The sequence below is a fragment of the Elephas maximus genome, chromosome 22, assembly GCF_024166365.1.
Source record: "Elephas maximus indicus isolate mEleMax1 chromosome 22, mEleMax1 primary haplotype, whole genome shotgun sequence".
Lineage (NCBI taxonomy): Eukaryota > Metazoa > Chordata > Mammalia > Proboscidea > Elephantidae > Elephas > Elephas maximus.
The window spans coordinates 6,552,703-6,578,689 of NC_064840.1; the positions used below are offsets into that span (position 1 = coordinate 6,552,703).

At 44.2% G+C, this 25,987-nt stretch overlaps 1 protein-coding gene across 4 annotated transcripts in view; it reads right to left on the reverse strand.

Moving 5' to 3' along the window:
• DNAH10 (dynein axonemal heavy chain 10) overlaps nt 1-25,987 on the reverse strand; it is a 141,147-nt gene that overhangs the window by 46,639 nt on the left and 68,521 nt on the right. For all 4 annotated transcript variants that reach the window (XM_049865944.1, XM_049865945.1, XM_049865947.1 and 1 more), the window contains 16 exons: nt 25,249-25,518; nt 24,932-25,115; nt 23,727-23,861; nt 22,982-23,134; nt 20,365-20,553; nt 18,761-18,907; nt 17,195-17,386; nt 15,857-15,975; nt 13,819-13,977; nt 12,074-12,209; nt 10,511-10,633; nt 9,180-9,314; nt 8,513-8,729; nt 5,912-6,031; nt 3,524-3,669; nt 1,274-1,426 (listed from right to left, as the gene is read on the reverse strand). In XM_049865944.1, coding sequence (XP_049721901.1) covers nt 1,274-1,426; nt 3,524-3,669; nt 5,912-6,031; nt 8,513-8,729; nt 9,180-9,314; nt 10,511-10,633; nt 12,074-12,209; nt 13,819-13,977; nt 15,857-15,975; nt 17,195-17,386; nt 18,761-18,907; nt 20,365-20,553; nt 22,982-23,134; nt 23,727-23,861; nt 24,932-25,115; nt 25,249-25,518 — 2,578 coding nt within the window. The remainder of the gene's footprint in view (nt 1-1,273; nt 1,427-3,523; nt 3,670-5,911; nt 6,032-8,512; nt 8,730-9,179; nt 9,315-10,510; nt 10,634-12,073; nt 12,210-13,818; nt 13,978-15,856; nt 15,976-17,194; nt 17,387-18,760; nt 18,908-20,364; nt 20,554-22,981; nt 23,135-23,726; nt 23,862-24,931; nt 25,116-25,248; nt 25,519-25,987) is intronic.

Here is a 25,987-nt window from a genome sequence, read left to right on the forward strand (position 1 = left end):
AGAGACTGACTTGATTTGTAAACTTTCACTTAAAAAAGGATAAATTTTTTTTTTTTTTTAAGTCTGTCTCCACTTAGACTGTAAGCTTCATGAGATCAGGAACTATGTGCTTTGCTCATTACTGCACAGTAGTAGTCTCACTGGAAAATCACAGTAAATGTATGTTGATTGGATGAATGGGTGAATTAAGATGGATGGACGGACAAACAAACATATAAATGGGTGGGTGGCTGGATGAATAAATATATGAATGGGTGGACAGATGTGTAAACAGATAGTTGAAAAGATGGATAGACAGACGGATGGATGGATGAACAGATGGATGGATGGATAAATATAGAGATGGGTAGATATATATATGGATAGATAGATAGATAGATAGATAGATAGATAGATAGATAGATAGATAGATAGATAGATAGATAGATAGATAGATAGATAGATAGATAGATAGATAGATAGATAGATAGATAGATAGATAGATAGATAGATAGATAGATAGATAGATAGATAGATAGATAGATAGATAGATATAGATAGATAGATAGATATAGATAGATAGATAGATAGATAGATAGATAGATACATATGAATGAATAAACAGGTGGCTGGATGGATGGGTGACAGACAAATGGATAAACAAATGGATAAACAGGTATATGGATGGCTTGGGGGATGAACAGATAAATGGATAGATGATAAATATACAGATGGAGGACTGACAGGTGGGTGTGTGCAATCCAGGTGGATTCCACACAGCCCACCTGGAGGACAGACTTCCAGGAGGAAAAAAAAAAGTTTCTGCAGAAATGATATAAATTCAAATTCCAGTATACTACGAAAACTTTGCACCTCTCAGGATCTGGCCCAAAAACCACTCATCATGCATGCTGAAGTTCTCCATTCCTTGGTGGGTCCCGAGACATTCTTAGGCAGTGTTTGCCCTTATGCTTCCCGTATATATGCAGCTGAGAACAGCATTATGAACTAAAGCATAGCTCATTTGGAAGCCACTTGTTCAAACACATGCTGAATATAGTTCAAAGGCTGCCTGATACCTGTTTTCCCCCTTAAGAAACCAAGGAACACAATCAGTAAGAGAGAAGTCCCTCTGCCTAAGCAGAGTACCCCAGGAACTCTCTCTCCCACACTCTGCACTTCGCAGACACTGTGCAGAATAAAGGCAGGTGTGCTCACACTAGCTCACGTCAACACACGCACACACATACAGGAGCACACTGTCTTGCCCATCCCTGTCACTTCCTCACACTACCTTTGGCATATTCATGTCATCCATGAACACCAAGAGCCGTTTGCCCATGGGTGGGCCGTAAGTGTCTTTGGTCCGTTTTTCCACACTTGCTTCTAAGTTTCTTTGGATATCCAGGGATGTGGTGCGGGACGAGAAGTTAACTATCAACACAATCTGAAATGAGATCATTTGGAAAGTTGGTCTTTTCTTCATGGTATCAGCAGTAAATGTTGGAATGAAAGCTATCATCTATTTTCCTAACTCACTGGCATCTGAGCTAACTTTTTTATAACTGAATGTGAGTCCATACTTCATTGTTCATTTGTTTGTTTTTCAGTACAGGTTTCAGAAACAGGCTGTCTTATATATCTAAAAAAAAGACTAGAGCTGCTAAAACAGAAATACCACACGTGGATGGCTTTAACAAACAGAAATTTACTCTCTCACAGTTTAGGAGGCTAGAAGTCCAAATTCAAGGTGCCAGCTATGGGGGAAGGCTCTCTTTCTGTCAGCTCTGGGGGAAGGTCCTTGTCATCAACCTTCTCCTGGTGTAGGAGCTTCTCTGCACAGGGACCCCAGATTCAAAGGATGTACTCTGCTCCTGGATCTTCTTGCTTGGTGGTAATGAGGCTCCTCAGCTCTCTGCTCACTTCTCTTTTCTGTATCTCATAAGAGACTGACTCGAGATACCTAATCTTGTAGATTGAGTCCTGCCTCATTAACATAACTGCCTCTAATTTTGCCTCATTAACATCATAGAGGTTAGGATTTGTAACATATGGAAGATAATCACCCGTACTGGAAATCATGGCCCAGCCAAGCTGACACACATTTCTGGGGGACCCAATTCAATCCATAACACAGGCTAAAGGAAAAATTTTTAAAAAGCATTGTGGAGATGAGCAGGGTGACCAACTGTCCCAGTTTGCCTGGGACTCTTCTAGTTTTATCTCTGAAAGTCCTGCAACAGGGGGAAATTCCCTCCTGGAAAGTGAAAAGTCTCGGTTTTCTACAATGGATGTGGAAGGTGGGAGAAAATATAAACCTCTTAAGTTGTCCTCAAAAATAGGGGCTGAAAGCAACACTATATTAGTGTCAAAAGTATATGGCACAAATTATCCACCTTCCGCCGTGGCTGTTGCTGGCTTTTCTCCCTGACGGCTGATGTTGCCAACCATGATCATGTAGTTCCCCGTAATGCACCATTGGTGTTGCATCACTCTGCGTCTGCAGCTAAGCACACTGTAATTGTGAGTTTTAACAGGCTGTCCTTGACTTTGCCTGTGGAATAGTTGCTGTGCTTTGTATAGAGCTTAACTCCCCATTCCCCTCTCCTCCCAGCCCCTGGTAACCACTAATCTCCTTGTCTTAATGGATTTGCTTATTCTAGATATTTCATGAAAGTGGAATTATTCAGAATTTCTCCAAGCATGTCATTATTTTTTAATTGCTAAAGCATAAACTTCTTCCTTTTGGCACAGTGTATGAACCAAAAATGAGTTGCTACATGTGGTCTTCAAACTAGCATTGCTCAGCAGAATGTAGACAGTGGGGAGGGATCTTGGCTCTGCCAGTTCTAGCTAGATGACCTCACCTGCCAACAGGAAGGATGTATGGACAGATGGATGAACAGATGGACGGATGGACAGACGGATGGAAGGACGAACGACTGGATGGATGGACAAACAAATGGATGGGTGGATGGATGGGTGGATGGATGGAAGAATAAATATATGGATGGGGGATGGATAGATAGATAAATGAATGGATGGATGGGTGGATGGTGGGTCAGATGGGGGGCAGACAGAGGTAGGGCATACACCCTGCCAAGATGAGACATTCTTGCTTTAGCAGTTTTAAAAATAATGAAGTACTTGGAGAAATATTGAATGATGCCACTTCTATGAAATATTTAGGATAAGCAAATATCTGGAAAAGTTATTTAACCTTTCAGAGCCTCATTTTCCTCTTCTGGTAAATGATTTTAATAACATCCACCAAGCCTACTTCCTAAAGTAAGTGTATCAGATGAGATGAAATACATTAAGGCATACTCAGTATGAAAAAGGAATATTCGAACGGAAGTTACCGTCAAGTCAAGCTTTCAGATGACTGCAGCCTCATGAGAGACCCCGAGCTAGAGCCACCTAGCTGAGCCATTCCCAGATCCTGGACCCACAGAAACCACAGGTAGTATTTGTTGTGTTAAGTCGGTAGGTCTGGGGTAATTTGTTACATAGCAATAGCTAACTAATACAAACAATGACTTACATTTGTCTCTTCATTCAGATTTTTCAGGAAGTTCTGGGTGGTGGCTGTCTTAGAGGTACCAGATTCACCAACGAAGAGAACAGGTTGCTTAATTTTAACCATTTGCTCCAACATCCAGGTTGTGCGGGTTGTATCCACTGTGTGAACTAAAACAACATATTAAGGATGGTAGTGTCCCAGCAACTCCAAACAGCACGAGCTTTTGGAAATTTGGAGTTTCACAGAATCCATAAAGCACATCAACAAAAAGCTAAGGTGTGGCCTTGAGAACACGTACGCGGGTACAATATCCTTAGGAGAACTTCATTACCCAAACCATTATTTTTCATAGCTTTGCTGAGATAAAACTTACAACCATAAAATTCACCCAATTCCAGTGTCTCATTTGGTGAGTTTGGTACATTTCTACAGCTGGGTCATCATCCTCATGATCCAGGCTTAGAATACTTGTTTTGGATGGAATTCTGTCCTCCTAAAATGTCTGCTATAAATCCTAACCTTGAGGCCTGTGGTTATAAACCCATTTGGGAATGGGCCGACTTTGTTACATTAATGAGAGATTAGTGTACAGTGTGTCTTAAGTCAATCTCTTTTGAGATATAAAAGAAATTAAACAAGCAAGCCAAAGTAGTAGAGATGGGGGAAAGGAGATGCCAAGCCACATGGTGATCTCACCCAGGAGCAAAAGCCCAAAAGAGACAAGGACCTGGACCTTCCTGAAGAGCTGACAGAGAGAGAAAGCCTTCCCCTAGAGTCGGTGCCCTGAATTTGGACTTGTAGCCTCCTAAAGTGTGAGAAAATAAATATCTGTCTGTGAAAGCCACCCACTTGTGGTATTTCTGTTATAGCAGCACTAGGTAACTAAGACAACATCCAAGCTGTTCTTAATTTACAATTCTAATTTCAATTCAGGATATCAAAAACTCAACTTCTCTGCTAATTCACCCATACACCCACGGAATTTGGCTTCGTAACCAACAAATTCCTCTGGAGAAAGCGAATGACCACGTCAGATGCAGCTCACTCCTGCATCAGTGATTTTTAATCCTATTGGTTCCTGAGAAAATAGGTATGTCGCATTCCATAAGGACAATGGGCTAAAATTTTGGGAAATTATTTAGCCCATAATTTATCTAAAAAGGCCGAGGAGTGCATTTAGAATATGGCTCACTGTGCAAATGTCCACAGTACATGACTTTTCAAGTGGGCGCCTTTTATGAAACACAACCTCGTTCCTCTTTGCTCCTTCCCACACCCAGCTAGCTCTCTGGGCTGAAGAGACTCTATGGGAACATGAGGGAAAACAAGGTGCCACTGCCCATCCCACCTGTTGGCACTGCCTGCCCCGGGAAAGTGCTGAGAGTCAGAGAGACTTGCGGATGCTCAGAAAGACCCAGCAGCACGGGAAAGGCATCAGAAGGGCCATCCTGGCTGTCTGGATATGTCTCTGAAGCTTCTAGGACTCTGCCCTGGTCGAGTTGTGCTGACTTCCCCAGTATTGTGTACTACCTTATCCTTCACCCAAGTTACCACTTATCTACTATCTAGGTCTTAAAAGCCTGGAGTGGCCATCTAAGATACGTCTACTGCTCCCATTGCAGCTGGAGCAAAGGAGAATGAAGAAGACCAAAGACAGAAGGGAAAGATTAGTCCAAAGGACTGATGGGCCTCAGCTACCACAACCTCCACCAGACTGGGCCCAGAACTACTAGACAGTGCCCAGTAAACCACCACTGACTGTTCTGGCAGGGATCACAATAGAGAGTCCAAGACAGAACGGGAGAAAAACATAGAACAAAATTCAAATTCAGACACAAAAAAGGCCAGGCTTGCTGGTCTGGCAGAAACTGGAGAAACCCCAGGAGTATGGCCCCCGGATGCCATTTTAACTCAGTACTGAAGTCACTCCAGAGGTTCACCCTTCAGCCGAAGATGAGACAGGTCTATAAGGCCAACAATCAGACACATAAGGGGCACGCTTCATAGTTCAATCATGTATATGAGACTAATGGGCACACCAGCCCAAAAGCAAAGAGGAGCAGGCAGGAAGTTACAGGAAAACTGGACAAATGGCAACAAGGAACTAGGGATAAGGGGAGAGAGTGTTGACACATCGAGGGGTTGGCAACCAATGTTGCCAACAGTTTGTGCAGTAACTGCTTCATGAGCAACTAATGTGCTTTGTAAACTTTCACCTAAAATCTTCAGTTTTTTGTTTTTTTTTTTAAAGAGCCACCCCGTTGGCAAGGCCTACACTTACTCCTCTCAGTTCTTCTCAATCAGTGCTCCGGGCAGGACTTGAACTTCTGGAGAGGCCACGTGACCTCACGCTCTCCTCACTGGACTGGAGCCCTCTTACCCCGAGGGCCAGGCCCGGGTCCCACTTACCCAGGATGTCAATAAACTTCTTCTCATGGACGTGGATGTACTCTGGAACTAGTCTATTCCACGGGATCCACGTCTTCCGTTTGGAATCAAAATGAAAGTCGTACAAGCTGGGAAGCTGGCCTGTAGCAAACATTGGTCTGTTTCGTTTTGATCTTAGACACGGAAATGCAGAAGCAGTTCTGGCACAGGGTGGAAGCGAGGTGCTGCTACTTGTCCACTGACCATACGCTTACTGAGGACTCTGATGCTACTCAACTGCTGGGCAGATGATTACTGAGTACTCGGAACTGATGCTACTTGTTCACAGGACAGATAATTGTGTAGTGCTGAACTAGTACTACTCATCCACTGGACTGATACACTGGACAGACATTTTACTGAGTATTTTGAACTGATGCTATGTTTTTACTAGAAAAATACTGAGTACTTCAAACTGATGTTGCTCACTCACTGGGCAGATACTTACAGAGTACCCTGACCTAATGGTACTTGTTCACTAGACAGATACTTGCTGAGTACTTCCCTGGGTAGGAATACAAGAGTGAGACAGAAAGCCCTGGTCCTGCCCTCACGGTTGGTGGGTCAGGTGGGGGTAGACAGTGGTAAGTAAACAAGGAATTCCAAGGCAGACTGTTACATTCTCTGATGGGGCAACGGGTGTGTAACCAAGATGGGGCAGGAAAGAGGCCTGGGGAAATGATGTGCCACGGGTGGGAGGCTCAGGGAGTCTCAGTCCTCCACAGCAGTGCTCTGCAAGCCCGGCTTGAAGAAAGGCCCCTTCATGCACCCTCTCCAAACAGGCTGCCATCTTTACCCCTGCCCCCAATAAAAAATTTTGGAGCCAATTCTGCAAGGAAGGTGTAGTGGGTAAAAGTGTCCCCCCAAAATGTCATGTCCACCCAGAACCTCAGAATGTGACCTTATTTGGAAATGGGGTCTTTGCAGATGTAACTGGTTGAGGTCAGACTGGATTAGGGTGGGCCCTAAGTCCAACCCCTGGTGTCCTTCTAAGAAGAGGAGCTGACACAAAGACACAGAGAAGAAGCTGCGTGATGACGGAGGCAGGGACTGGAGTGATGGCCACAAGCCAAGGACCACCTGGGGCCACCAGAGCCTGAAGAGACAAGGCAGTGTCCTCCCCTTGAGCCTTCAGAGGAGGGTGGCCCTGCTGACACTGTGATTTTGGATTCCAAGCCTCCAGAAATGTGAGATAATAAATGTCTGCTGTGTTAAGCCAGTCAGTTAGTGGGACTTTGTTATGGAGGCCACAGGAAGCTCACACGGAAGGCTTCCTCAGGAGATGCCATGTAGCCCGGGACTGAGGGCTCAGCAACCTGCTCCAAGAGGAGAGGGGCAGCTGGGAGACTCTGTCAGGAAAGAGCAGAGCTCGAGGGAAGACTCGCGGGAACAGGTCCAGGGAGGGTCACAGGAATGGAAAGGGGTTAAGAGGTGGAGCGTGGCGGTGGGGTGGGGGGGTGGGTGGAGGATGAAGGCAGGAAGGCAGCAGGGCCATGTCATGAAGGGCCTGGTAAGCTGTTTCAAAGTGCTTTTTCTCTACCCCAAAGGTACTGGGTCACTGAAGGGTTAAAGCAAGGGTGGTGATCAGATTGGCATTTATGAAAGATCCATCTGGCTGTAATGGGAAAAGAAAATGGATTCGAGGAGGTAAGAATGTAGGTAGGGAGGTGTGTCAGGGAAGCCCCTGCCTCATCCAGGGTAGAGAGGATGAGAACTGTGGGGAGGGGAGATATGACCAATTCAAGAGATACCGAGGGGCAGAGTTGACAGAACTGAAATGATGGGATGGAGTCTGAAAACAGTGTCCAGTCAATGATCATAGAATCCAACTTAGAAACTTACCCAATGCCGTCGAGTGGCTTCTAACTCATGGTGACCCTACAGAATAGAGTAGAACTGCCCCATAGAGTTTCTAGGGAGTGCCTGGTGGATCTGAACTGCCGACCTTTTGGTCAGCAGCTGTAGCCATGTTCAAATAGCAATAAGAGATGAACAAAGAAGGATTCTAACGTTTCTATGCACATTATATATATTTGTGAACGTATTCACATTTATATTTTCTTAATTGCCTCAGTGTATACAGTCCTTTGAAAATAGACATTTTTCATAGAAAAAAAACTCTAAAGCCTTAATAGGATGAATTCCTAAATGATCTACAAATCCATACCTGAGCAAATACCCTACTCAGGAATACGGCCATGAATTAAACCGTGGAACATCATAGCAAGGTGGTTATAAAAAAAAATTTTTTTTAAAAAGGGAATTCCAAAGGAGAAGAGACCCAAAGTCATGCAGAACGTGGAAATCCAAAGTGCCTGAGCAGAGGGAAGGAAGCCAGTGCCTGCGCCCAGCTGAGAGAAAGTTCAACTTTAGCAGAAAGCCTACTCAATGGCCCTGTGGGTTCCCACTGAGCAGGTCACTCATTTGAACTTGTTCTGGGGGTTTCACCAAGTGCTGTGACCATGACGTACATTTCTCTACAGAAGCAAACAAGCCAGAAAACCCATAAAGGCATAAATACGGAGAAGAAAGGTCTAACCAAAAACCCCCTGAGCAGGAAAACAAGTTACACTCGGTTCCCACCTGGCAGCTCCCCAGGACTGGCCCAGACCTCCTCTGCATCAACAGTGGACAGTGAAGCGATACGTTTAACGCACTCGTCAAATTTCACCCTGCCCTCCTCCAGCAGGCAGGCTCCCAGGGAGCAGTACAGCGCCTCCAGGAAGAAGCACTCCAGGAGGTCGGGATCTTCTATTTCTCCTTCTAGCAATGCATCCAGCATCTTGGTTAACTGGGTTACCTGGTTCATAGAAAGATACCTGGTTCAGCCCATAGATTCTACCCCACAGGGTTATTTCCGGTATTAAATTCTGGGATCCCAGACTCTAGAGCAACGGGAAGATTAAAAAAGAAAAATAGTTGCCGTTGTGTTGATTCCAACTTACGGTGACCTCACGTGTACAGAGTAGAACTGTGCTCCATACGGTTTCCAGTGGAAGCAGACTGCCAGGCCTGTTTTCCGAGGTGCCTCTGGGCAGGCTGGAACAGTCAAGTGCTTAACTGTCCATGCCACCCAGGGTCTTAACCCACCACACTGGGTCAGACAGACGGAATCTAATATCTTACTTTGCACAGTGTCACAAAGGGAAGTGTTGTGTCTTCCTGGTATCTTTGTGATGGTTAGAAGCCCACTGTGGGTCTGTCCTGAGGGAAGAATTTCTTCTGGCTAACAATGGTGATCATTTCTTACCATATTTAGGTCTGTCTGAGGAACTACAGTCTTCAGCTTCTCTCCTTGTCTCCCATCCACGATTCCTTCCACTATCACATTGATGAGATACGGCACATATTTCTCAAAGAGACGCTGTAAATCCCCTTGCTCCACCTGTAACAGAGGAGATCCAAAGCAGTTTCAAAGGCTCATGTATTTCAATGGAACTTAGTGGAAAGCTCTACTAGTCAAAAGAGAAGTGAGAAACTTCTGATTAATGATAAATTTGGGCAGTGAGTAAACAACACTGATCAGAAAGCCTTACCTCTGTAGACAGATTTAGCTTTTACAGTACACCCTTGTTTCATTATGAAGCATTTCATTTCATTCCCAGAGAGCCTGCCTCTCAACCCTGGGATGGGGAATGTGGGATAACAGGTCCCATTTGATAACAGAGGGGATCATCATCTTAGCATTCAAGTGACATGGCCACAGTCACCCACTGAACACCGTGAGGAAGTGGAAGAACCCTCTGCTGATCAAGCACTGGTGACAGAAGGGATTGCACGAGCCTTAGCTCCCTCTCCTGTATGACAGAGCCTCATATAGTCCTATCCTGTTTCCCTTGGTCTTTTCTTCTAGAGGTAATTGTGTCCTGGTTTCCAATCCCCCACCAGCCTCGTGACTCTTGTAGTGAATGTGGGCATGGCGTCCTGGGTGTGGCCAGGCCATCATCCTGCACAGAGGTCTGTTACATCCAACTCTCCACCTTTCAATGAAGCCTATCATTGAGAAAATACTCACTTTCTAGCAGCCAAGTGATGTGTGGCATGGTTTGAGGTCAAACGAAACACAAGTTGGGTCCTGCACACACTGTACTCAGCCCATCGAACAAACGTGCAGGTGTTGGACACGTCCTGGAGACATGTCTCTCAATGGCTGGGCTTGTCTGGACCAGGCATTAGAAAATTACATCCTGCTTCAAATCTGGCCTGCCATCTGTTTTTGATAATAAGGTTTTACCGGTATACAGCCATACCCACTCATTTACACACTGTCTATGGCTGCTTTTATGATACCATACCAAAGTTGGGCAGTTGCAAAAGAAACCATATGGCCCATAAAAACTAAAATATTTACCATTTGCCCTTTTCCAGAAAGTTTCTTGTCCCCTGGTCTAGACCATCAAACATTACCTATTCCACCAGCTAAGAATTATGTAGAAATGTAATGTCTTCCATGTTTTCATCAGTATTGAAGTGTTAAGGTCACGGGCAAGTCAAGGTCATGGCGTTCAACTACAAACATCCCTCTGGGTTATGTTTATCCAACTACCATAACTTCCAGTTCACTTTAGAAATAATTTTCACCTTGTTTTGTATTTTATTAACCCATTTTTTCCAGTATGGTTCATATTTCAAGTTTTTAGGATCAACATAGACCATTCCACATCGAGATACAGTTGCAGGAGAGGCATACTGTAAATCTCCAACCTAGAAAAATTGAAAAAAAAAAAAAATCAGTCACGTCTATAGCTTGTTTCTGGGCCTTTTCTTGCACAACATTTTTACAACTACATAAAACCCAAGTCATGTCCAGATTAAGACAGCTTTCCTGAGATGCTCCTAATCCAGCACTTAGGTTTATGACAGGAAGATTATATATTTATGATATCATGCCTTTTTAGTTTTCTCTTACTATAAAATTAACATGAAAAAATTAACATGATGTAGTATATCTGGCAAAAATAGAAGAGTATAAAGAAGAAACTAAATTATCAAAAATCCCACCACACAAAATTCAACAACCAGAACAGAAATAATGAGAATATTCACACACTGTGAAGAATGTAACCAATGTCACTGAACAACTTGTACAGAAATTGTTGAATGGGAACCTAAACTGATGTGTAAACATTCACTGAAAACATAATAAAATAATATTAAAAAAAAAAAAAATCCACCACACAGTGACAAACATTGTCTTACAGGGTTTTTTTTTTTTCTTTCTTTCTTTTTTTTTTTTTTGTCTTTCTATTTTTTAAATACAGTTAAGATCAGGTAGTAAAAAACTTAATAAGTATGCACCTAAACCAGCAATATTAACCCACTTATTTCTTTCTCTGTATGAAAAAAAGAAACACATTTTGGGTGGCCCTTCAGATAATGATATGCACACAGACTAGTGCACTGTGGCTACACAAACACATTTTGCAGACCAAGGTGAGAACATCATTAATCTTAAACTAAAGTGAAAGGAGCCCTCAGGATAATAACTATGACTCGGGCCCAGAGGGCAAGCAGTCCATATTGTAAGCAGGAGATGGAGGTCCCCTCCCCTCTCCCGAGAGTGGTCTCCAGGGAAAAAACGGGAGACTCAACAGACAGTTGCTATGAGAGAAAGTTTGAAAAAAGAAATAGGGATAAGATAAAGGCAAACAGTATGGGAGGAAAAGGAAAGCAATTAGAAACTCCGGGCAAAACAAAAGGTTGTAAAAGAAAGTAAACATAATCACAGTATACTAGTTGGCTCTGCAGTAAATAATATTCTCATATTCATTCACGTTTACTGGTTTAACTGATTTAATAACATACTGTTCTGAGTAAGAGGAAAGGGTATAAGAAATGTATCCTTGCCCTCATAGCAGTCAATCAATAGATAATATGCAAACTTGGTAAAGGAAGAAATCGTACACTAAACATATTACTTATAGATACCAGGGTAACCATTCAACTCAAGAGTGAAAGTAGTTGTCCCTGGGATATAATAAAGAGGGGCTGGGGGTGCCAAGTAGAAAGCAAAGGGTTTTGCTCATTATAAACTCTTCTGCATTATTTGTTTTTATAATAATCTATATTTATTATTACTTTAGCAAACATTTTAAATTTAAATTAAAAAGCTTATGTTCAAAATTATCTTTTATCCCTACTTGCCTCAAAGAGCAGAGCACAGTGTGCTTGAAGCCGAATGCGCTCTCCATTGGCCAAGGTCAACAGCTTGTTGTCATCCATCACCGAGTTCATGTTCTCCACCCACAGAGCATCAACATCACCGTCAAATAAAATGTACCTGTGGCAACCGAAGCAAGATGAGCCATGGCATCTAGAGAGCTGCCACTTAGGAACTCAAGTAACCTGGTGCCCATTCGTGTTGAACGTCTTTTCCCAGGGTTCTCTAGCCATGATCGAGACAGGGCACCCTACTTTGTCTAGAGCTTTGACCCACACGGTACGTAAACACTGTTCCAGTTAGTAATTGACATTTAATAATTAGAAAACTTTAAGTGAAAATCTGGATTTCCTGCTTCTCTGGCTGATTGGAAGGTCTAGTAACACAGACTTGCGTTCCTTCACGGGAATGATCTGCAGAAGCTGAGTGGTGCTGCCCCAACGAGACAGGCGGTACACTACCCAGAGTGCCACGGTCCACCCCCACCCCCACCATTCTCTTCTGAAATCTGAGGCTGAGCATCAATTGCCATTTATCACAGATTTCAACCACTCTAGTTTTTCTTATGGCAAAGTCAAGAGGAAAAGGAAGTATTTCATGTACCCATCTAACCTGACCCACTTCACTCATTTACGTTACCCACTGGGCTCGTGGAAGCACCTGAGTTTACAACCCTGGATTACATGGATACTTTGGCTCCAATGCCTTAGGTATTTAACTGGCTGTTATACTTCGATGAGTTACATCACAGCAAAGTCCACATCCAAAGGATAACTATATAATTGTATTGGAATGGTGGTTTGATTTCGCTTCCAATTTGCTGGTATAAGTAGATTTTTTGCAGTACTAACATTTTGCCTTATTTTGCTCCATTATTTTTTTCTCTTCAACTTATTTGTAAATAATTTCAAACTTACAGTTATAAGAATAGAATAGTATAAGGAACCCTCACATACCTTTCACCCAAATTCTCCAATTGTTAATTTTTTGCCACATTTGTGTGTACTCTCTCTCTCTAAATCATCTGAGAGTAAACTGCAGTCATAATATCCCTTTACTCCTAAATACTTCAGCATGTGTTTTCCTAAAAATAATCCCCATTTTCTTCTATATAACCATAGCACAATTATCAAATTTAGGAAATTTAACATCAATACTGTTATCTAATATACAGTCTGTATTCAAATTTCACCAGTTGTCCCAACAGAAAATCTCTATTTTATAACCACTGTAGGAATAGTAGATTCGGGCAATCATCAGTAGGTGCTAAACCATTGGGCAAAGTTTGATGACAAACAGGGTGTTTACGGGATAGTTTAAGGTATGTCCCCAGAGTTCGAATATCAGGTTTAAAGGGGAAAAATGGCAGATACCACCATAACCAGATGCTCGAAGTTAGTCTCACCAATCACGGTCAAACCATCACCATGTGCCTCGGAAGACACGCACTGAGGACGACATGACGTCACTTCCGCGATGCTGCTGCCAGAGATGCAGAGGCTATGTCTAGTCATGAGGGGCACGAGACACAAACAAGCTGAGGGCATTCTATGGAACAGCCAGCCTGGACTCTTCCAAACGTCAAGGTCACGAAGGTAAAGAAAGTCTGCGGAACTGCTTACGATGAAAGGATGCCAAAGAGAAGGACAGCTGGCTTGACAGAAGCTAACAGGAGCCAACTAAAACAACATCAATTAGCCCAGGCTCTTTCCTCCTCACAGATACTCACTTTCGCTCCTTCTTATCCGTTGGCTTGTTGATCTCCCTGAAGATGTTTGACAACACTCCATCTGTCCAGTCCCGGGTGGTAGGGTCCAGGATGCCGTAGAGTTCTATGACACTCACAGCTTTGGGGTTCAGGATGTATAGCTTTGTCAGCAGCCCAAGCCTAAACCAGAAAGGAGCTTTAGTCACGGTTCAGGGAGGCTAAAAACACTAGGAAAATGATCCGGCTGCCTGTGTGAGGAACTGGAGTGGCACCTGACTAGATATTTTGAGTCCAATCCAAAATTCAAAATGTAGTCCGCTCGAACCCTAGACTGGGCTTTCTGCTCATGGTTAACAGGTTACACTGAAAATAAAGGGACTGCAATTCACTGAAAACAGGGATCCCAACACACATGAGGCTCCAACTGAAAATGGAGCTCTGCCTTTTGAGGGCAACAAAAAGCTAATTTCATGTGTCTTTCATACTCATGTATTAATGACTAAGTCATTAATATACTCATGTATATTACATATTTATAACCAAATTAATGTATATTACATACTTGTGCAAATATTTCATAATTATTGGTGCACAGGACTCAATACTCAGACATCTAAGATAATGTAACAAGTCTCTAAACTATGCATGTTCATGCCCTGGTATTTACAAGACAATATTTGCTCTGTGTTTTTGACTTTATAAATCATGTACACAGGGTGTTTCCTACTCCAATGCCTGCAGTTCCCACACTGCCACAGGATTAATACATCTCAAGAAAGCTAATCTTCACAGAGCACAGTCCATAATTAGTCAAAAATATAAAAATAATAATTGCATACATATACACACATATGTACTAGAAGTTATCTGACAGTGAGTTAGAGTAAAGAATGAGACCCAGGGTGACTACGGCAGGGCCCGCTCAGAGTTGGCCGCCATCCACTGAAGGCTCAAATGAAACATGTAAAAAGATGAAAAGAACAAACGGCAGTCACATAACCGTGAGACTTTATAACGACGATCTAGAAACGAGGAGTCCCTGGGTGGCACAAACGGTTAAGAACTAGGCTACTAACTGAAAGCCTGCCGGCTACCGTCCTCACAGAGACACCTTGGAAGAAAGGCCTGGAGACCTACTTCCAAAAAATCAGCCACTGAAAACCCTTTGGAGCACAGTTCTACCCCAACACGCACGGGGTCACCATGAATCGGAGTTCACTCGATGGCAACTGGTTTGATTTTTTTTTTTTTTAAGTTAGAAATGATAGAGTCACAAAGATTATAATATCTGACTTCTATATTTGCTGGAATATTAGCCTCCACTGAAGTATGTCTAAATCTAGCTATTGTTTAAGAGTGAAGTGAGACATCAGAAAATCCGTTTTCAGTATAAGGATATCAATATACTACACCTTCCTAGTCTTCTATATATGAGTGTGAGACCACGTTTTCCTGCAAGCCGAACGGCGCCTGCAGAGATGATGATAAGAAGGGTTATGATGGTGTCTTGCAGTAGGAGGTGACGCTCTCTTTCTGGCCGCTTGGCACCATAGCAGTGCTACGGTACAATGGGGCCCAACTTTCTGTAACGGGGCAATCAGCACCAGCAGAATGACTTACCAAGTTAGCTTTCAAAATATCCTTACACGACATTTTATGAAATTCTCGTTTCACAAATCACCTACTCATAGTCTAATGTGTACACAGGCCACTATCTCACATTCTAAAAAAACAAACAAACTCATTGCTGTGGAGTCGATTCCAACCCATAGCAGCCCTATAGTACAGAGTAGAACTGCCCCAGGGTTTCCAAGGAGCAGCTGGTGGTTTTGAACTGCTGACCTTTGGTTAGCAGCCAAACACTTAACCACTGCACCACCAGGGTCCCAAAGTGTTAACTAAAATCAGCAATGAAACGAGCAAAGGCACTCTGACTTTAAAGGGGTGTTCCGCATGAATTTACCCTTCTAGGAAATAAGTCAGAGAGCAGAGCAGAACTAGGTGATGCCACCGCCAGCCATCTCCCATGGAGCGGCCCTGCCATGGGGACCCCACTCACTTGGTCTGGGCCTGACACAGAGTGTTGATGACCACGGACTTGCCCCCTCCGGTGGGCCCCACCACCATGGTCGTGTGGCGCGTCAACATCGTCTCGAACATTTGAACCACTTTATCCACCTGCGGGGCACAAGGGGCAACTGGGTTAAACATGTCTTTTTTTACACAGCTTTACTGAGCTGTAACTCCTATACAACTCATCCATGTAACATGTACAGTTCAGTGGTTTTCAGTATATTCACAGAGCGTGCAAACTTCACCACACTCCGTACAACACCCACCCCCCGCCCCAGGCTCCCTATCTCCCTCTGCCTAAGACAACCGCTAGGCTACTTTCTGTCTCTATGCACTTGGCTGTTCTGGACATTTCATAGAAATGGAAATCATACAGTGTGCGGCCTTTTGTGACCATCTTCTTTCACTCAGCATCATGTTTTTAAGGCTCATCCACTTTGTAGCCATGTGTCAGAATTTTGTTTCTCTTTATAACTAAGTAATATTCCATTAAGGAGCCCTGGTGGCACAGTGGGTTAAGTGCTCAGCTGCTAACCAAAAGGGCAGCAGTTGGAACCCACCAGCCTCTCTGTGGGAGAAAGATGTGGTGGTCTGCTTCCATAAAGAGTACAGCCTTAGAAACCCTATGGGGCAGTTCTACTCTGCCCTATAGGGCCACCATAAGGCAGAACTGACTCGATGGCACTTAACAACAATATTCCATTGTGTGTGTGTACCACATTTTGTTTGTCCATTCATCTGGTGATGGACACTTGGGTTATTTCCACATTTCGGCTGTTGTGCATAGTGCTGCTGTCAACACTTGTATACAAGTTCTCGTACGGATATGTTTCCAGTTCCCTTGGATATAAACCTAGAGTGGAATTGCTGGGTCAGATGGTAACTCTATGTCTAACTGATTGAGGAACCAGTGGTTACCAGGTGGGGAGGGGGGGGGCGGAAATGAAGAATCATTGCTTAAGCGGCGCTGAGCGTCTGATTGGGGTGATGAAGAAGTTTTGGAAATGGATAGTGGTGACAGTTGCATGACATGGTGAATGTAATTAATGTCACTGAATCATACACTTAAAAATGGTTAAAACGGTAAATTTTTCACTACACATATACATGTTTTTGTTTTTTTCATTTTAACCACAATTAAATTTTTTTATTTCTACCCCAGTTAATACCTGATTAAATTTTATGAGCAACTGCGACTCTGGGGGAAAAAAAAAGGAGGTAGAAAACATCTAAATAGTTGGACCTCAGAACAAAATACCTGGGTCATGTGATCACACTGTGCCCACCGAAGATAGCGTGAACTCCCCTCTTCAGCCGGTTTTACCTGAACTGGTAGGATGACGTAGCCGTTCTCCTCCAACACCTGCTCCACAGCATCATTGAAATCAGGGTAGCGAACGCGTGGACAGTCGAGTCCGGGAAACAAGTCGGAAATCAAACCGAGGAAGAGAGGGACATCTTCAAACACAAACTTGGGAAGGTTCATGTCTCGCAGGGCCCTCATCAACACCACATCCTAGGAGAAACGGAACACACTCGTTCTCACAGACATCTCCAACAGGGCCAGGTCTAAGAGAAATGGAACACACTCATTCTCACAGACATCTCCAACAGGGCCCATCCTAGGAGAAATGGAATACACTCGTTCTCACAGACATCTCCAACAGGGCCAGGTCTAGGAGAAACGGAACATACTCGTTCTCACAGACATCTCCAACAGGGCCAGGTCTAGAAGAAATGGAACACACCCGTTCTCACAAACATCTCCCACAGGTCCAGGTGGTAGAAGAAATGGAACACACTCGTTCTCACAGACATCTCCAACAGGGCCAGGTGGTAGAAGAAATGGAACACACTCGTTCTCACAGACATCTCCAACAGAGCCAGGTATTAGGAAAAGCGGGGCACACTTGTTCTCACAAACATCTCCAACAGGGCCCATCCTAGGAGAAACAGAACACACTGGTTCTCACAGACATCTCCCACAGGGCCAGGTGGTAGGAGAAATGGAACACACTGGTTCTCACAGACATCTCCCACAGGGCCAGGTGCTCGGAGAAATGGAACACACCCGTTCTCATAGGCATCTCCAACAGGGCCAGGTGGTAGGAGAAATGGAACATACTCGTTCTCACAGACATCTCGCACAGGGCCAGGTGGTAGGAGAAATGGAACACACTCGTTCTCACAGGCTTCTCAACAGGGCCAGGTGGGAGAAGAAACGGAACACACTCGTTCTCACAGACATCTCCCACAGTGCCAGGGGCTAGGAGAAACAGAACACACTCATTCTCACAGACATCTCCAACATGGCCCCTCCTAGGAGAAAAGGAACTCGCTTGTTCTCACAGACATCTCCAACAGAGCCAGGGGCTAGGAGAAACAGAACACACTCATTCTCACAGACATCTCCCACAGGGCTAGGTGGTAGAAGAAATGGAACACACTCATTCTCACAGACACCTCCAACATGGCCTGTCCTAGGAGAAACGGAACACACTTGTTCTCATAGACATCTAGCCTGGAAACTCTCCCACAAAACATGAAACAATGCCAAGCACTGCAAACAGTCTCCAGAGGAACGCACGCACCCGCTGCCCCCAGGGCAGCATTAGCTGAGCTGTGCTTCGTGGAAGAGATATAAGTGTTCTTATCTCTATCACAAAGGGGAAAAAAACCTCGTGGTCATAGGATCACGAGAATTTGTTTATCCCCACTCCTCCACCCCGCCTTTCTGAGATTGCAGGGTGATTATGAGTATTAGAGCGTCATTCACTTTGCTACCGAAGGGAGAACATTGAACTTGACCTTAAGGTAATAAGTCCAACTACAAGGAAACAATATTATTAAATAAGCAAGAACCGAGTGAATAGCCAGTGAATGGCCCTACCTCCCTAAGGTCAGAGGAGCCCCTTTTTAGCTCGCCAGCCATAACCAGCACCGACTTCAGGGCTCGGAGCCCAAAATCATAATGATGTTGCTTGGAGAGCTGCTCCCGGGCCAGCTTGTACAGGACAGTCATCTTTTTGGCCAGAGTCTTTTTGACAAAAGATGATGGGAAAAAAATTCAATAATGTGAAAGCAATAAAACACCATTATACAAAAACAAGAAAACGGGCATGAAGGGATGGAAACAAAGCTGCTCTATAAATAAGCACATCTTGTCTCTAACTTCCAGAGATATGGGGTGGGCGTTTTGTTTCTAACTATTAAAAACTGGGAACTAATTTAAAAGAACACCTGCCTTTCCAAAATCTGATGACTCTCCTTAAAGGCTGGGGGAAATCTTAACCACCTGAAACACCAGGACCCAACTTCACACTTTGAAAACAGGCCTCTTGTTTATTTTGACCTAAGCATATTTTTAAAGTTTCTCCTGCCACCACTCGGAGGACAGGACGAGTCAAGAATTCAAAGCCTGCTGGTGTGACAGGCGGCATGGGAATCAGGGTAAAGAAAACTAAGAACAAGGACAAGAGATCTCACCTCTCAAACTCAAAATCCAGACATGACAGAGCTTTTTTTTTTGTTTTTAAATATTGCAGAAAAGCAACCTATCAACCCTTTATGATAAAAATATTGCCTACTTTACACCTTTTTCAGAGCCTTCTGAAAAAATATATGTGCATACTTTTATACAGACATATAAAAAAGTAGATAAAGGAGGTACCTGTAATGTTTTAAAAAGTTACATACTCTTAACGGCTTTAGGCTGAGTGCAAAAAGCCCATTTCAAAGGGTTACACACTGTATGTTTCCATTTACATAACCCTTCCATCTCTTATAGTGACAGGAAGCCCATCGGCAATTGTCAGAGGTTAGGGTTAGGGGGAGGGTGTGACTATTATGGGTAACATCAGGTGCTAGGATTGGGGGGAAGGTAACACAAGGAAGTGTCTTTGGTGATGGAACAGTTCTTGGTCCTGTTCATGGGGATGGTTACTCAGCTCTACACATGTGATAAAACGTCATAGAACTATACGCACACCACAGAGAAAGTGTATAAGAAGGAGAGAGACTGTAAGAGAGGGAGAGGATATAAAAGAGAATTACGAGACAGAAAGAATATGAGAGACAGAGAGAGTGGGGGAGACAGAATATGAGAGAGAGAGACAACTAAGAGAAACAGAGAATGTAAAAAACTGGTGAAATCTGCACAAAACCTTTACCTGAGATAATGGTATGGTCCAATGCTGATGTCCTGGCTTGACAATGGTTTATGGCTATATAAGATATGCTCATTAGGGGAAGCTGGGTGAAGAGTACATGGGAACTCTATACTATGGCTACATCTTGCAAGTTTTAAATTTTTGCAAAATAAAAAGTTATAATTTAAAAAAGAAGGGGAGGAGAGAGAGATAAAGCAAAAAACAAAACAAATGAAAAAACAATACACAGAACTAAGCCTTTGGGAACCACTGGCCTGGAAGCAGACTGGGGGGGCTCTGGGGTGCTCCGACAAACCGGGGGGGCTCTGGGATGCTCTGAGCTCACCTTGGCCCACAGGAAGCCCTCCGAGAAGAGCATAATCTCGCAGATCTGCTGCAGGTCGGGCACAATCACCACAACGGGCCGGAAAAGGGCCTTCACCGACTCGGGCAGCTCCGTGCGGCCGGCGTAGCCAGGGTTCATGGTGATGAAGATGCCCATTCGCGGGTCCAGGGTGATCTCCTGCCCTTCAAACTAGAGGACAAGAGAAGGAAAGGAGGCTGTGGCTGAGCCGAGGGCTATTTTCCATGGCCCTGAGGCAGAGGGCACCTTGGTCTCCCTCCCTCTCCAGGTGTTAAAGGCAGAGTCTTCTTTCTGAAGGCCCAAGTCTGCAGGGGGAGGGTAAGTCTCAGGTGACACCAAACTCTGATCTGAGCCAAGGCTCCCCCAAGTGGTAAAAGCTGATGTCGGGGAAGGAGGGCAGCCCAGGCTGAGTCGAAGCCACTGTGTGACCTCCGACAGGTTACTTAACTGCTCTGAGTCTCGATTCCCTTTTCTGCAAAACATACCTTGTAGCATGGTCGTAACCATGAAATAAGACAATATATACAAGATCATCCAGCCCGACACTTCGCACAAAGATCTTCACTAGTGTTTGTTTTATTAATGTTCATTAATAAAAACTTAATTGTCATTAATGTTATCCCCTTCCCTACCCCCATTCCCCCAACCTGTGTACCTGGACCTACTGTGGTTCCCTCTCCAGAAGAACTGTATCTCAGAAACCAGTCTTCATGCCTCCAGTTGCCCCAGGTACCAGCAAACTGCAGGAATCTCCATATTTTTATAGCCCCTTTAGCCTAAGGCTCCACCACCTACCTGTCAGTTGGTCACACTCTGGTGGCTGGTGTGTTGCTGTGATGCTAGAAGCTAGGCCATTGGTATTTCAAATACCAACAGGGTCACCCATGGTGGACAGGTTTTAGTGGGCCTTCTAGACTAAGACAGTCTGGGAAGAAAGGCCTGGTAATCTACTTCCAAAAATTAGCCAATGAAAACCCTATCGATCACAACTGAATATTATTGTCCAATATAGTGCTGGAAGATGAGCCTTAAAATATACAGTGGCTGCAACAATGGACTCAAACGCACTAGTGACCATGAAGATGGCGCAGGACCAGGCGACATTTTATTCTGCTGTACGTGGGGTTGCCATGAGTCGGAGCCCACTCAATGACACCTAACAACAACCAGCCTAAGGTTGAGCCTCAATTGTCTCTTGGTAAAATTTTCTCTCTACTAAGATTTTACTATTTCGTTTCTTTCATTTGTCCATCAAATACACAGAGGACATAAATTTTCATTTTTAAGGGGCACACGCTGCCTCAGTGACAAGCGGACAGCCTAGCAGATAGCTGGTGCTCCCCAGAAAAGGAGGCCACTGTCGTGTTCCCAAGTCTACACTTGAGAGAATCCTCACCACTCCCCAGGAATCCACATGAGGCCCACAGGCCTCTGGGGCCACAGGGCCACCTCTGCAGATGACTGAGAGGCCTGCTCTTAAAAATACGGCTTCTGGAAACTTAAATGCATTGCCGGTTAAGTTTCTCTCCTGTGGGAGCAAGAAGCTCAGCCCTAAAAACATTTCAGAAAGTCTCATTAAGACAAAAAAAAATCTATCCAGAAGCTTTACTAGAATTCTGAACATCTTTAACAGTGTTCAGTTTACACAGTCCCTTGACGAGCAGCCTCACTGAGTCTGGGGAGAAAGCAGAAAAGGAAGCCATCGCCAGTCCAAGCTGAATTTTGGTCCCGAGCTGCCGGGTGGGGCTTTTTTTGGGTTTTGGAGGATGAATAGGAGTTTTCAGACAAAGGGGAAGAAAGGACAATTCCAGGCAGACATGCGGTGTCACAGGGCATCATGTGTTTATGGAGCGAGTGACAGAGGGTGGCAAGTAGACAAGGGGGTGAGGACGGCTGCAGGAACAGCATGTTGGGATGCAGGCGGCCCTGGTGCAGGGCAGCGGCCCAGCCACACCAGTCTTTGTTGCCAAAAATCCCACTTCTAGGTTACCAAAATTACATACCATCCTGTTTCTTTACGTTCAGATCCAGTTCATGTGATGTAACTTAACGCAAATTTCTCAAACTGGAGTCTGCAAATGTATTCTTGCACGCGGCAGGGGGCTTGGTGTGTTCTCAAAAAATTTTAACGTTTTATCTTTTCACTTTGATAATGACATAAAAAATTCTACTCATTACAATGCCATAACTTTACCAGATATGAAGACAAAATTTCTCGTTTGCTGTGATAATTTCAATTGAAAGACATTTTTGATTGAATGGGGTTTATATTTTGTTAACTCAGTTTTTCTCAAACTCAGGAAGTTGCCAAGAGTATATATATTTTTCTTTTAAAGGGTGCCCTGAACATCACTTATTTCAGAACGTTGCCTTCTCTGTCTTATAATCACTAGTTATATGTCTGGAACTAGGTTGAGGTCCTTGGAAGATTACCGTCTGTAAGTACCAGAGCTGATGATAATTTGGGGAAATCTGACCATCTCGGTTTGAAGACAAAAATCTGGCAAACCCTCATCAACAGAAAACCGACTCTGGTATTTCAAAGGTACTATGGCAAGTGTCTTGGGGGCCTGGTGTGGCAGCTCGTGCCGATCCATACCTGGAACGTGGTGAACTGGTGAATCAGCGCATTTCGGATTGTCTGGATCTGAGATGAGATCACCGAGAGCACAGAGGCGTCAATCCGGTTAAACTCATCGAAGCAGCCCCACGCCCCGCACTGGGCCAGGCCAGAGAAAATTTTCCCAACTGCCTGGAGTGAAAGAGACATCCGGACAAGGGTGTTTTCATTTCTAAAGCTGCAAGCGACAAAATTTATGGATACATTTTCTAAATGAAAGCAAATTATCAGATATCTGGATTGGCAGAGAAGCAGCCCGCCGGCCACCCAACTAAGATCTTCCTGGTAAGATTTGAGGCCACTGATAAGATTTTATAAATGAAGATCTTCACATAAAACTCTGGATTTCTGGCTTCTCTTAAGGGGTTCTTAAGAGGTTGGAAAGTTTAGCTACACTGGATCCACTTTCCCAAATGGCAACAGTTGACCGAAGTTGAACGTGGTACCCCCTTCAGACAAAGCATTGCTCTCCAGTTGGCTGCAGTCCCCACCCCTCTCTATTGTCTATGTTGGCTGCTTCCCTCATTTACCTTATCTACCTGACCCCTGTAGGCAAAACAGACACATTTAAAGTTCTGAGACTTTGGGGCTGAAAGGTTTTCTACTGTATTCTTCCAACCATGCAATGTCATTTCATGGACGAGTACAAGGTGAGATGCTTTCCTGTCAAGGACACTTTGAGCTCTCTGCCTGAGATAGGATCTAAATGACATCAAGGCCTTACCTTGTAATCCATGCCTTCACCGCAGTTGGTCACAACACAGAGCAAGCCCAAGGCTTTGGCAAGGTCCTTGGTGGTCTCAGTTTTGCCAGTACCTGCTGGGCCAGCAGGAGCCCCACCCAGATACATGGACAACGCCTGTTATAAGCCAAATGCAAAACATGTTTTCTGATCCACGTAAGGAAATAAGCGTCATTTCCAAGTTTAGCAGCGTTACAATATATGTGAAATATACACACGTATCTGTGCGTGCGTGTGTTTGTGTATGTGTGTGCATGTATCAACAGACAAGTTCACTCACCCTTGTCGATAATCACCAGTTTAAACATTCCTTTTCTGCATTTCTCCATTGACTCCTACTGGCCCCCTTTACAAGGGGACCAGTGAATCAGGGACTAAGCAACAAGCTGGAAACTGCTTTGGTGGCTGCTCTTAGGACGATGCTCCAATGGTATCAAAGATGATGCCATGGGCACACGCATATCTGTGCAATAAAGGATTAACCTTGCCCAGAGAAAGGTTTGGCCCTTTGGTCCCGGCTCCTGGGAAGTGACCAACAAGCTCTTGGTATGTCCTGCCTGATTAGAATGTCTTTGTTTACCCAACGCCTTGGGTCATGCCAGATAGTCTAACAATGTGATTTCTGGTAGAGACCTTGGACCATGCAATATCAACTTGATCCCTAGAGGGGCTAGAGACTAAAGTTAATCATGCAGGTGGTCAGCCATGTCTATGTGACCAACCCCTCCAATAAAAACTCTTGACACCAGAGTTCAGGTGAGCTTCCACGTTTAGCAATACTCCACACATCATTGCTGGGAAAAATAAGAGCTGTCTGGACAACTCCACTGGGAGGAGACAACTGGAAGCTCCACACCTGGTCTCTCCTGGACCTTGTCCTGTGCGACTTTCCCCACTGTCGCTTTTGATTTGTATCTTTTTGCTGTAATATACTGTAACCATGAGTATTACAGCTTTGCTAAGTTCTGTGAGTCCTTCTAGTGAATTACTGAACCTGGTCTTGGGAGCTTCCTGAACTTACAACATCCCAATCCCAAAGTGTAGCAATTCAGTCATTTTCCAAATTGAAAATCCTTTATAGATTACAGCAATAACATCCTTTACTATCATAATTACCATAGGCATGCTTAGAGAAGACTGTATACCCCAAGGTAAATCATAACTGCCAAAGGCAAGTCAGCACTCACCTGAGTGAGAGTTAGGTAAATCCGGTCCGTAAGGGGAGTGATGACCAGCCTCCCATTCAAACCCATGTACTCGTAACCGTAGCCGAAGGTCCCTGTGCACTGGCGGATGTTCAGTTCATCCGGTTCTCGGTCCCAGTAGAACCGAAGCTGGCTTTCCCATTCAAACTCCCGGGCCTCGAGAATGCTAGGAGGTGAGAAATGGAAGATGAGTGAAGAGGGAGAAGATGTGATGGGAGAGAAGGCAGGCGTGAAAGAGGAAGCGGAGACAGCTGAGAGAGGCCAAAGAATGACAAAGAGTATCCCTAGGAGGTCCTCACCTGCCTCTTATGAAAGAATCAACTATATCTCTGGCATGCACGTCGATGATGAGGACAGTGTTGTATTTCTTCCTGTCGTTTTTGCTCAAGGACATAGTAATCCGAGTCACCAACTCATCGATTTGCCGGTGCATTTTCTTGCCGTAGTTCTTCATGGCCTGCTTTTCCCCTTGCTTCACTTTGCGGAAGACATCTTCCACCTCCCAGGTCCACCACACCTGGCTCGCCGCCAGCACCACCATGCCTTGGTACATGAGCATCCAGTCGACTCTACAAGAAAGCACACCTTTAAGAGATGTTTTTCGGGGATTGAGAACAAAAACAGCCCTGTTAAGAATTTATTTCTCTTAAAGCTTCAGGACCTTGTTTTTGACAATGGGTTCTTAGAAACGATATGACACCAAAAGCACAAGCAACAAAAGACAAAATAGATAAATTGGACTCTTCTTCAGAGACAACCTACAGACTGGGAGAAAATACCTGGAAATCACATATCTAGTAAGAGTTTCATGTCCACGATATATGGAGAACTCCTGTAACCCAATGACAAAAAGACAAACTATTCAATTTAAAAATGGGCAAAGGGCTTGAATAGACATCTCTCCAATGAAGATACAAAAATGGCCAATTAGCACCAGAAAAGATGCCCAGCATCATCAGTCATTAGGGAAATACAAATCAAAACCACGAGGAGATACCACTTCAGAACTACTAGGATGACTATCACCAGAAAACTGGA